This window comes from Gadus morhua, chromosome 4 (genome assembly GCF_902167405.1).
Source record: "Gadus morhua chromosome 4, gadMor3.0, whole genome shotgun sequence".
Classification (NCBI taxonomy): domain Eukaryota; kingdom Metazoa; phylum Chordata; class Actinopteri; order Gadiformes; family Gadidae; genus Gadus; species Gadus morhua.
The window spans coordinates 14,994,643-15,007,925 of record NC_044051.1 but is presented as its reverse complement, the minus strand read 5'-3'; the positions used below and the strand labels follow the sequence as shown (position 1 = coordinate 15,007,925).

Here is a 13,283-nt window from a genome sequence, read left to right as displayed (position 1 = left end):
AAAGCGCTTATGCGTCAGTGCACGTGCCGAGGGTTTGTGTGAGTGTCATGTGCGTTGGAGGCGAGCAATATAGTGGCCTCCTCCTGGTATATAGCCCCAGGCCTCAAAATGACTTAATCCGGCCCTATGTGCAGCATGATAGGTAAAAGATGAACAGTTAGAAGGCCAGGATTTGATGACCTTAGCTGATTACGGGGTTCATCATCAGCGAGCAATTCAGAGATATGTTTTTGGCCCAGTGTTTGTTAATGATTTATAGCATACATAATTTGAGGTAAATTCTGAAGTGCATAGGAAGCCAGTGTTTGAATTTAAGTATAAGGGTTATGTGATCAGCCTTCTTTTTCTATGTTATCGCATCATATTTTTTGGTAATGGCTTGTAAAATGTTTACAAGCCAACTTCAAATCAGTAGAAAGTAATTCAGAGGGTATGGGTGAGACTGGCCAAATCTTGGGTTGACATGCGTCCAGCGTCGAGGCCCATTGGGAACCAAATTGAATTGAATTTATTATTTAAAATTTGATACATTTTACTAAATTTCTTAAACATTTTGGATGCTGTGAACATGGACTAGAGGGGCAGTCTGACTCCCTCACATGGTCGTTCTTTATCACCGTCTCCCCCTGCCAATTCACTTAGTAAGGTATAATGTACAGCGAGCCGGTCATTATCATTTAATAAACCCTGGCAGGGTGAAGCACTATCCCAACGTGAAGCGGAGGGGTATTGAAACATTCTGAAGAGTGATTCACTGAATCACTCATTGTTTATAGGAGAACATTTAAGAAAAGACAACATTTGGAGGACAATTGGTGCTGTAATTGGAGCTTTGGGCTAGTTTGATTGGAAGATTGCCAATGAAAACCATGGCCTGTTAAATGGCATGTACTATATGTAGAATATACTTTTGATTGTTCACAACATTGAAAAACACTACTACGTTCATTCCTTATTCATCATGAACACCATTAGTAAATGATTTCTAGCCCTTAGTTAACTTTTATTTATTAATATTACTTAATGATGAGTGATTGTAACATAATAAGGCAGATCTTTAATGGATACAGGACTTGTTGTTCTCAGGTTGAAGGTCACCAGCCCATTCAGTTTCAGAAATAGTTTTTTGACTGTTTGTTCCCCAGTATCAATTGTTATCTCATCTCTTAAATGTACACTAAACCTTCTGCAAGGCACAACATTGAATCATTAAAAAACAAATTAATGTACATATAATAATTCAGCGTTCATTTTCTGTTATAATATATTTCCCAGTACCCATTCCAGAGTTGTGCTTACTTTTACAATTCTGTATTCATCAGTGTCATTACTATCGACTATCAGATTCAAATTCAAAAGTTGGTAAAATGGTGATTAATGGCCCATTGTTACTCAAAATACTGAAGTAATTAGTCAAACTACCAACGAGAAAAATGATGCTTTGTAATATTTTATTGCAGCTCATTATTTACTATAAACAAGAAATCATGTTTTATGACATGCCTTTCTAATTGTACAATGACGCATTACATCTTATTCAGCTGCCTCCTTTCCCTGTGGAAGAGAAAAAAATTAAATAATTAAACCAACCAACATTTTTGTTTGCATTACATTTCTTTCTCAGTCAATGGGCATATGGTATGTTCGGGATGCATCGTATACCCAGATTTCATGCGTCATTTAACCGAGGCACTCCCCTTTTGGTCGTAATATCTCGGATTCTGAGTCAAACGAGTTCAGTGAGGTTAATCGTACGACTCGACAAACAAAGATGGCTGCGCTGTAAGTGCTACAAGCCAGGAATTTGCATCACAATAGCAACTTGTGGGGTTGGTGTACGATGCATCGTGAACCCACCATTATGCAGTGATGAACTTACCTTGCCACCATCACGGCTCTTGGACCTCAGCTTGTTGACTTGAGTCTCAGCGATGTCAGCACGTTCCTCAGCCTCCTCCAGCTCATGTTGAACCTTCCTGCACTTGGACAGGTAAGAGTTGGCCTGCTCCTCCTGTGGGAAGATTAATATTTTGTTTAAATAAGAAGTACCAAAATTGATGCAAAAACTCGATTTTGTGACATCGTTTCTACTTACCGCTTCCTCAGCCTGCCTCTTGTAAGCCTTCACCTTCAACTGCAGCTTATCAACAAGATCCTGGAGTCTGGCACCATTTTTCTTATCTTCTTCAGTCTAAAGTATTGCAAATGGTTATGCCCCAGACCCTTGACTGTAATCTTTTCTGATATACATTGATTTAAATATTTTTTTCAATATAAGCTGCCATACCTGGTAGGTGAGTTCCTTCACCCTCCTCTCATATTTGCGGACACCCTTAACAGCATCAACTCCACGTCTCTGTTCACCCTCAACCTCTGTTTCCAGCTCACGCACCTTAAGAAATCAAATATTTTCATTAAATATACTCCTATTATACTGGAACTGTAAATACATCCATGTTTGCCAGTATCTTACTCTGGACTCCAGTTTCTGGAGCTGCTTCTTGCCCCCCTTCATGGCCAGGTTCTCAGCTTCATCCAAGCGGTGCTGCAGGTCTTTCACTGTGACCTCCAGGTTCTTCTTCATCCTCTCCAGGTGAGAGCTAGTATCCTGCTCTTTCTTCAGCTCCTCAGCCATCATGGCAGCCTAAAATAAAATATAACATTAATCGAAAGTTCAACCAATGTCCAATTCAATGAAATAAGAAAATAATACAAAACCTACATCAGTGATGGCCTTCTTGGCCTTCTCTTCAGCATTCCTGGATTCCTGGACGGTATCGTCCACCTCGCCCTGGACTTGGACCAGGTCAGTCTCCAGCTTCTTCTTTGTGTTCAGAAGACTTGTATTCTGAAATGAATGTCAGTGTTTATGACACGCATGTAATCTTGCTAATTATTTAAGGGAGCTTGGGAGCATTACTTGGAAGAATATGTTTGTTTGTTTGTTTACCTGAGAGTGCAGAAGTCCAACGCGCTCACTGGCATCAATGAGCTCTTGCTCAGCCACTTTGCGGCCTCTCTCTGTCTGTTCCAGAGCTGCCCTCAGCTCCTCAATTTCAGCCACCATGAGACCGTTCCTACGGTCCACCATGGCCGCCTGCTCCTTCAGGTCTTCACCTCCTCTGACAGCATCATCAAGATGCAATTGGGCATCCTAAAATGAAAATGAAAACACCATGGAAGATGTCACAACAGCAAGCAAATGTCCAGATATTATGCCCTGTACAGTAGTTTAGTTCATACCTTCAGTTGTCCTTGAACATTCCTCAGCTGCTTCTGAGCCTCAGCAGCCTGGCGGTTGGCATGGCTCAGCTGGATCTCCATCTCATTCAGATCTCCCTCCATCTTCTTCTTGATTCTCAGGGCATCATTCCTGCTCCTGACCTCAGAGTCGAGCGTGCTCTGCATGGAGTCAGTGATCCTCAGGCTGTTCCTCTTGATCTGCTCCATCTCCTCATCCTTCTCAGCCAGCTTCCTGTCAACCTCACCCTTAATCTGGTTGAGCTCCAGCTGGACACGCAGAATCTTGGACTCTTCATGCTCCAGAGTACCCTAAATTATAAACCAATGTTGGCATATTCGTTACATATTCTATTTCATAATAAATACAATTTCACTAGATTCTTTCTTTTTTTTTGTAGTCACCTCAGCTTCCTCTAGGGCTGTCTGGATCTCACTCTTCTCTGTCTCCACTTGCTTCTTGGATTTCTCCAGCTCATGGATGCTCTTTCCAGTCTCACCAATTTGTTCAGTCAGGTCAGAAATCTCCTCTGTTGAGAGGGTTAAATATTGTTGTTTGCATGAATTCCAATAAAGTTATATATGTAGTAATCTTGGAATCATTGATGCCAAAATGATCAGTTTAACTCACGTTGGAGGTTCTTGTTTTCACGCTTCAGGGTCTCCAGCTGATCCAGAGCTTCTTCATAGGAGTTCTTCATCTTGAAAAGCTCTGTGCTGAGAGAACGAGCCTCTTTCTGAGTTCCTTCAAGCTCTGCCTGGCCCTCCTCATATTTCTGCTTCCAGTCAGCCAAAACCTGCACAATATTGTTAATAAAGCGGCACATGTTAATCACTTGAAGAATAATAAAAGGATAAAACAATTTAAACGGCCAGCTCAATGAATGACAAAACACCTTGTCAAAGTTCCTCTGCTTCTTGTCAAGGTTGGCAGCCAGTCCGTTGGCCCTCTCCACATCAATCATGAGATCCTCCACCTCACCCTGGAGTCTCTGTTTGGTCTTCTCCAGAGAGGCACATTTTGAGTTCACTGCCTCAATCTGTTCCTCAGCCTCCTGAAGGCGCTGGGCAAGCTTTTTCCTGTTAAAGTATCACATGGTTTAATTTGTGGACGTTCACCAAATAGAACGTGTACTTTAGATAAGATATTAAGTATTTGACTCACTTGGACTCCTCTAGCTCCTCAGTGCGCTGGATAGCATCAGTTTCATACTTTGTCCTCCACTGAGCCACCTCACCGTTGGCCTTGGACATTCCACGCTGCAGCTCAGCCTTGGCCTCCTGCTCCTCCTCAAACTGCTCCCTCAGAAGGTCACAGTCATGGCGAGCTGATTGCACACCATGAGCAAGAGCATTCTTGGCCTGCAAAAGGTGATTGCCTCAATAAATTAACGCATCTAAAGATACAGATATGTAGAATCTGCAATGACATAATGAAATCATGAAATTAAATGAATAAAAATGATGGTTTACCTTGACTTCCTCCTCATTGAGCCTCTTCAGCTCCTCAATCTGCTGAGTAAAGGCCTGCTTGCCTCTGGTAAGCTGGGAGACGAGACCCTCTTTCTCCTCGAGCTGACGACCAAACTCACCTAGGTGATGACATAAATTGTTAGCTATAAAATATAGCAATACCACATTTTCCCCCTAAATATATGAATAAGGTTGGGTTGCATTTGTTGGTGGTTAGTGTTAAGGTTATTTATGGTTATCATTAGGGCTATTCTAATATGCAGGTTTTTCTTTAAGTAATTGTGAATACTTACCATTCTCTGTCAACAGCCTTGCTCTCTGAGCACTGATGTCATTTATTTGGCGACTGTTCTCATCACTCTTGGCCTTGATTTCACTCAGCTGGTCCTCCAGGGTACGGCACATCTTCTCCAGATTTCCCTGGTGATACAACGTTTTACTTGTTAGCACAAGTGGTTTCTTATACAGATTATATAGTATTAATTATAATATGGTATATTTAATTTGAAAGATAATTTACCTTGGCCTTTGCAACTGCTTCCATGTTGCTTGAGAGGTCGTCAATCTCCATCTTGTACTCGCTCTTCTCCTTCTCAAGCTTCTGCTTGACACGCTGGAGGTTGTCAATCTGCTCTCCCAGCTCTGCTACACTGTCAGCCTGCTTCTTACGCAGAGCAGCAGCAGTGGCTTCATGCTGCAGGGTGGACTCCTCAAGGTCACGACGCAGCTTCTGGAATTCAGCCTCACGCTTCTTGTTCATCTCAATCTGAGCAGAAGTGGCTCCACCAGCCTCCTCAAGCCTTTCACTGATCTCTTCAAGTTCTCTGGAGAGATCAGCTCTCTGCTTCTCAACCTTGGCACGAGCAGCACGCTCAGCCTCAATTTCCTCCTCCAGCTCTTCAATACGGGCCTAATAAGTAAGGAACACATAATACTTTGTAAGAATGTACTAATATTTATGAAACATTCATGTGGGATTGTCATATATATTGCCTTACCTGAAGCTCCTTGATCTTCTTTTGAAGCTGAGCACCCAGGGACTGCTCATCCTCAATCTTGCTTAGAAGCTGACTGGTCTCAAAGTCTTTCCTGATGATGAAACAATACCACATAACTTATTAACATACTTCTTGTGAATCTTTCTAATCAAAAGCACGATTTTTGTTCAATCACATTACTTTTTGAGTTTCTCATCAGACTGCTGTTTGTCATTTTCCAGATCCATTATTGATTCCTGAGCCAATTTCAGGTCACCCTCAAGCTTTCGCTTGGCTCTCTCAAGGTCCATACGGAGTTTTTTCTCTTGTTCCAGAGAACCTTCAAGCTGCAATTAAAAATTATATTTTATTTGACTGCATTTCAAAAGAATAACCATGTTTTTTCTAATGTCAGAAAGGAGGGTTAGAAAGGAACCTCACATCATCCACTTGCTGTTCAAGCTTGGTCTTGGCCTTGGTCAGAGTGTTCACTTTGTCTTCCTCTGCCTGTAGGTCATCAAGAGTCTGCTGATGTGCCTCTTGGAGGGCTTTCTTCTCCTTTGATAGCTTAGCAACGCTCTCATCCTGAGAGGCCATCTCCTCTGTAAGGTTCTTCACCTAAACAAAACAAAATTATGTGTAATGCGTGGAACATGCTTATTTGTATTTTATTTAATCTCCTTTCAAAGAATCTTTGCAAACCTTGTTCTCAGTGGCATGTTTCTCCTTCTCCACTTTGGCCAAGGTAAGCTCCAGGTCATCAATGTCCTTCTTGAGCTCAGAGCATTCATCCTCCAGTTTCCTCTTCTTGGCAGTCAACTCAGCATTCATTTCCTCTTCATCCTCTAGTCTCTCGGTTGTCTCCTTGAGTTTAGCCTCCAGCTGGATCTTACTCTTGATGAGTCCCTCACACCTCTCTTCAGCATCATTCAGATTATCTCCTTCCTGTTTAAAATGTGTCATCATATCAGTCATATCAAATATCATATCACATGTATCTCATTGTGTCTACATGTTGAGACGGATAAACATTTTTACTTACAGAGGCCACTTGCAGCGCAAGATCATTCTTCTCCTGCAGTAGAGAAACCATCTTTTCCTCAAGTTCCTTCTTCTTGGCCAGCGCAGTGGCCAGGTCTGTCTTCATCTTCTCATAGTTCTCCTTCATTGCAGAGAGCTCCTTCTCCGTTTCAGCACTCTTCAGAAGAGGCTTGATCTTGTAGTACACCTTCATCCATGGCCAGGTTTTGACATTCATGAATGAGCGGATGTTGTACTGAATAGTGTAAACAGCTTCCCTGTGGCGAAAAGGCAGTCCATTTTAATGCAACATTTTTGATTTGACAAAATAGCAAAACTTCTTATGTATCAATCTTTTGAAACATACCTTGTAGCTGTCATTTTCACATACTCCTTCCTCATGAGGTAACCCCGAGAGAGAGCCTGAATCATTCCGACCAAAGATGCCAGCTTCTCATCTCGCATCTCCTCAAGAGTACCCAGAAGACCAGCTTTGAAGAACACCTTAATGTAAGAAAGACATCTTGTCAGAGACTATCTTTCAGTATCAGGGAAGTATCCGGTAAATATTTAATTTTTGACAACAATAAACAGACCTTGGTGTGTCCAAATTTGTACTCGTCGTGAGGCACATCAATGGATCCAAGCAGCTTCTCAGAAGCCTTCTTGTTGTCAATGAACTGTCCCTCAGGAATGACACTGGCATTCAGTACTTTGTATCTATAGGAGTGAGTATGTTAAGTGTTTAAAAGAAAGGTGTATATAAACAAGTTTTAAATATGTAGGCAAAGGAATTGTATTATCGTGACAATAGAATTGTTCTGTCAATAGGTAATACCTCTGCTTGAAGTCAGCATAGATGATTCTGCTGGGAAAGCCCTTTCTGCAGATTCTGATGCCCTCCAGCACACCGTTACATCTCAGCTGGTGGATAACCAGGTGGTTCTCCATCATTCCTGTGAAGTGTTATAGATTTTTTACTTTTAAAATATGACATTCATTTTTGCTATATCCTACTAAAACATCAACCTCGAATGTAGAGATTATTTGAAGAAATATTACCTGGTAGTTTAATTTCATTGGGAATGAGACAACGCACAAAGTGAGGATGGGTGCTCCTCAGGTTGGTCATCAGTTTGCCCAAGTTCTCCTAAAGACACATCACAGAATAAAATATGAAATATATACAAATTGACTGATAAAGAACAAATTCAGAGAATACTTATGAAATATGGCATCAAATTACATGTATTTCTACATGTAATTGCTTGTTTAACTTTACCCTGAATTGTGATGACACAGTCTGCATGGAGCCACCCTTCTTCTTGCCTCCCTTCTTTGCACCCCCGACCTCTGTTTTAGATTATTGTTAATTAGTAAAAATGTTCCCGTTTTTGTTTATAAAATAGAGGCAATAAATGGCTTCAAAATAAATGGGTATTACAATATAATGGGTCAACGGTTTTTAACTATGATGACATGGTATGAATATGTACCTTCCACTACAGCGGGGTACAGGACAGGCATCAGTTTGTTTGAGGACTTCTGGTACAGTCCAATAACAGAGTCATTCAGGGGATCCTTGTTCTTGTCCAGCCAGCCCGCGACGCTGTAGCCCACGGTACCAGCATAGTGCACCATTGCGAAGTCAGCTTCAACCTTGCCCTTCCCCGGCTTGGGCTTCTCAAATGCTTTGTTTTTGCCAAGATGCTGTTCATACAGCTTGTTCTTGAAGGAAGTGTCTGAGGCTTTGGGGAACATGCACTCTTCTTCAAGAATGGAGAAGATGCCCATTGGCTATGCAGAAAAACATATTAGGAAACATTACGATAAGATAGTTTTGAATCACACTTAGAATTGTGATATTTAGTTATATAAGTCATGTTTACCTTCTCAATAAGCTCAATGCAGGCAGCCAAGTCCATACCGAAGTCAATGAACTCCCAGATAATGCCCTCCTTCTTGTACTCCTCTTGCTCCAGGACGAACATGGTGTGGTTGAAGAACTGTTGCAGTTTCTCATTGGTGAAGTTGATGCACAGCTGCTCCATACTGTTGTACTGATAGAGAACATTAGTTTAGAGAACGTTCATCCACGTAGACACTGCTTTTAGCCAGGGAAATTGTTGTTATAAGAAATTGAATCTTACATCAAAGATCTCAAAACCAGCAATATCCAGGACACCAATATAGGATGATCTTGATTGCTTGGTGTCCAGCATCTGGTTGATACGGATGACCATCCACAAGAACATCCTCTCGTAGATAGACTTGCCCAGGGCACTCACTGAGTTGTATACCTAGAGCGTGGTGGAAGATTAGATATACATACAAATGACAACTATTGCAATTACTTTTTGAAAGGTATTCCTTGGTATTTCCATACCTGAGGTACTGTCTGTCCCTTAGTGACAAACTCATTTCCGACCTTCACTCTGGGGTAGCACAAACCCTTGAGCATGTCAGCAGAGTTGAGACCAAGCAGGTAGGAGATTTTGTCGGCCTCTGCATTTTTCATATGAAAGAAAGAATGATGACAAATTCGTACAGATAGTGAATACATTTAATAACAGCAAACCTGGACTTTGGAAATGTTCAGTGGTTGTTTTAAAACATTTTTAACTCACCCTCAGTGCCGTCAGGCTCAGCCTGCTCCTCACGCTGCTTCTGCTTGAACTTCATGTTACCGTGGTGAAGCACAGCACCAGTGAACTTCCAGATGGCATTCTTCTCCTCACCATTGAAACCCAAAATATCAATAGCATCCTGTAGGAAAATAAAGTATATAATATGAAATTAAATTCAAAGAGTATTCAAAGAGTCTCTATTAACTCTACCTTGGTTTTTACTGTACAGAGATTTCCTGATTCTGCTGTACGCGGACAGAGCAGAGCGCACTGAGATCGGGCTGAAACCATTCTGAGTAGATTCCGCAGGCTGTAACACTGAGTTAAAGTCCTCATAGTTTTCTGGTCCCGGTTAGTCCCTGCCGATTAAAATACCTACCTAAGGTAGTTGTAAACATTGACTCACATCAGTAGCATCCAGCTCCTCTTTGTCATTAATGCTGGCCACAGTGATATGACCCTGACTGCACATGGGGAAGTCGTAGGGGTTGCTGGTGATGAGGCACATTTCTGCAGAAAATAGAAAATGGTCACTTTAACGATTCTAATTGTTATTTTTCTACTTCAGAATCCTGAATGATAAGTTAAAGGCAACCCTATACAACAATACAACTTACTGCAACATTTATTTCTCACTACTAATCTTACCAACAATTTCAGGTTTGTGGTTGGACATCATCTGAAAGAAGATGTGATAGCCTCTCTCATCGGGAAGCTGGAATGTCACTCGGGATTTCTCCAGCAGATCTTCATGGTTTTAAAATATTATTATTATGTTTTGATACACATTAAGAGATCAAAACCAATTATGAGACCCCCAATAATGAGAGTTAATTTGTTGTTATTTGGATACAAGATACTTACACGTCTCAATGTCAGCACTGGCCAGTTTACCAGTTGCACCGAAATGGATTCTGATGAATTTACCCTGTAGAAAAGCCTCATTTCAGTTTTTTTTCAAAGATCAAGTATGTTATTTAATTTGTTTGACATACTAAGTTTGTACTTACGAAACGAGATGAGTTGTCATTTCTCACAGTCTTGGCATTACCGTAGGCCTCCAGCAGGGGATTGGCTGCAATAATCTGGTCCTCCAGTGACCCCTATGATGAAGTTCCAGTATTGATCCTCAGTTCTCAGGTCATCCTACATCCTTTGTGTGTGTCATGTCTGTCATGTTTTTTTTTAAATGTATATATGTATATATATTAGGGATGGGCGTGAGGAATCGATTACGCTTATTGCGCTTTGCTTTTACCGCCATCTCTTAACTTTTGGAATTCTGGCGTGCCTGCACACGGCACGGCACGCGCCACACAGGAATTTGATACGTTTCATTTGCTTTGTGCCCACGGCATGCGTTAGTGGCGCCACACAGAAAATGTATACATTTGCTTCAGAAAACTTTGTGTGTGTTTATGCAAACTCGAGTTTGCCTGTCCACCAACCGAGTTCATTTGTAACGAGCAGTACTCAAGTAATCGATTCCTCACGCCCATCCCTAATATATATATATATATATATATATATTTTTTTTTAAAGCATACCTGAATCTTTCCAGGGGCTTGGTCCTTCTTCTTGTCAGAAGCCACTGCGATGGTAGCAAAGTACTGGATGACACGTTTGGTGTTCACAGTCTTTCCAGCACCGGATTCTCCACTGGGTATGAAAATGAGGTAATTTAGAGTTTTTTTCCATTGTCTGATTCTTCATGAAATTTTTGTGAGGTCATATTTTACTTAATTGATGATTCAACGTAATGTTGAATCATCCAACTCAACACCATCAGGTTTAAACTTACGTGATCAAGACAGACTGATTCTGCCGATCTGCAAAAAAAACCATTCAAAGTATTACATTTATCCAAAAATGTTGACCATACATCATAACATTTATTTTTGCCCGACTTTCTTGTACATACCAGTGAGCATGTTCTGGATGGCATTGTCAGAGACAGAGAAGATATGGGGTGGTGCCTCCATACGCTTCTTGCCTCTGTAGGCATTGACAACCTCCTGATCGTACACTGGGAGCCACTTGTACGGGTTTACAGTGGCACAGAACAGCCCAGAGTAGGTCTGAAGGAAATCGTTCAGACATGATCATTAATATGATCTGGGATATCATTAGATATTATTTTACTTCATTTAGTTGGTAAAATATCTTACGTAGATCATCCATGCTGCATAACGCTCTTTGAGGTTATACAACACAGAGGCTTCATTGAGATGGGTCATCATGGCCATGTCCTCAATTTTGTCGTACTTGGGAGGGTTCATGGGTGTGACATCATCATCCTTGACTGTTCTCTCCTAAAAAAAAGGCACCCCATCTTTTGTTTCGTTTCATTTTTTACCTTTAAACGTTTCGAACTATTTTCTGCATAGCAATAAATCACAAGCAGCATACCTCTTCCGTAGCCAACACTTTCACTGTGGTTTTGCCAGCCTCCTTCTTAATGATGGTACACTTGACGTACAGCTCCTTAGCATCAGCCACATATGCAGCACTCTTGGCATCAAAGGGCGCGCTCTGGGCCTCAAGCCTCTCCTTTTCTGGCTTACGGAGGTAAATCGCAGCCTTGCCATATAAGGCCATCTCCGCGTCCGTACTCATGGTGGCCGCTTACTGTGAAAATAAAATGTTTTGATGTATCTCATATGCTCAAATGGTTTTTATACAGATCGGTATGGCTTTGGTCAAATAACTCTTACCTTGTTCTTCTTACCAATGAGAAATCTTCAAGTGTCAGCCTTTAAATCGAAAGACATGTTATTTGCACAATTTCATATGACAGAGGAAATTTGTAGCATCATCAGAAGGTGCAGTGTATTGTAAATGCTGGTTCGTATTTCTTAAATTACAATCACACTGCATGACATGCATTGGTCATTCAATGCATGTGGTCAATCGGTTTTATTTGTTTAAAGGTCCAGTGTGTAGGATTTAGAGGCAACTCTTAGCACGGAAATGGACTATAACATTCATGAATATGTTTGAATAACTGTATAATCCCATTGAAATAAGAATTATTTTATCGAAAGCAACCTATAGTCTCGTGCCGTAGTGCAAGGAAACATTTGCTTGTAGCGCAGACTGCTATGGAGATAAATGATCAATACATAAAACCGATAGCTATAATTATGTGTCTATGAATGCAGTTTACCACTTTGGATCCAATAAGAAAAAAATTAAAAACCTGCTACCTATAACATATCCCACAACATGTACATTGTCCATGGTGACCATGAAAAAAAGTTACCCGACTCTGATCGGGTAATCTGATTCGTAGAATGAAAATGTGATCCTGGTGCTCGTACATTTAAAGCCCTTTTCCGGGATAGGTGACGGTATAGTCCCATTCAGCTCAATGATTTGTTATTATTTATTGCTGTGATAAAAGACGTGACGACCAATCACATTCAATATAAAAGGACCTTTACTTGTACGCCATGCCATATAGCTTTACATTTACAGACTAAATAAACAAATACAATTAATGGATCTATCAAAGAACCTCATCAATTGAGTCTTTGCTACTCAATGCTGCCGTAGGTGATAAGATACTTTTTGCATAATTATAATAATCTCTAAATTACACAAGAATATTAAGCGAATGTCAAACAGAGCATTCAAGTTTTAATGCATGAGAGTTTTATCTACATTCTGACTTACCACTAGCTGTTACTTCCTCAACTGCCCTGAGAGCTGTTCATCCCTCTGGGTCCTCTTATATACTAGCCCGCAGGGTAAGCCAACACTCAATATGGGCATGAGGGGTAAACCCTCTTATAGCTTTGGTTTATATTTCACATGGGGTTTATTACCGACGTACTTACTATTTACATGTGTACATGAGTATGAATTCTAATGCATTGCTTATTCTGTCTTAAATTATAGCACACAGCACAGCACAGTTTTATGTGTACAGATTTTTTACCTTTGA

General features: G+C 40.8%; 1 protein-coding gene across 1 annotated transcript; it reads right to left on the bottom strand.

Annotated features, from left to right (window-relative positions):
• Positions 1–1,434: 1,434 nt before the first annotated feature.
• LOC115542540 (myosin heavy chain, fast skeletal muscle-like) lies at positions 1,435–13,083 on the bottom strand. Its single transcript, XM_030354827.1, has 41 exons — positions 13,013–13,083; positions 12,052–12,090; positions 11,747–11,965; positions 11,506–11,649; positions 11,259–11,415; positions 11,139–11,166; positions 10,885–10,996; positions 10,348–10,440; positions 10,202–10,265; positions 9,986–10,084; positions 9,744–9,847; positions 9,338–9,476; positions 9,097–9,215; positions 8,861–9,010; positions 8,600–8,770; positions 8,207–8,507; positions 7,993–8,063; positions 7,773–7,860; positions 7,549–7,666; positions 7,307–7,430; positions 7,078–7,214; positions 6,733–6,988; positions 6,393–6,635; positions 6,132–6,308; positions 5,892–6,037; positions 5,712–5,802; positions 5,234–5,623; positions 5,007–5,133; positions 4,714–4,832; positions 4,406–4,602; positions 4,137–4,320; positions 3,872–4,037; positions 3,646–3,770; positions 3,244–3,552; positions 2,951–3,154; positions 2,723–2,848; positions 2,474–2,644; positions 2,288–2,392; positions 2,096–2,191; positions 1,880–2,011; positions 1,435–1,554 (listed from the first exon to the last, which is right to left on the bottom strand). Exons 3-41 carry the CDS (start codon positions 11,951–11,953, stop codon positions 1,534–1,536), a joined length of 5,811 nt encoding a protein of 1,936 aa, XP_030210687.1. The 5' UTR covers positions 11,954–11,965; positions 12,052–12,090; positions 13,013–13,083; the 3' UTR covers positions 1,435–1,533.
• Positions 13,084–13,283: the final 200 nt, after the last annotated feature.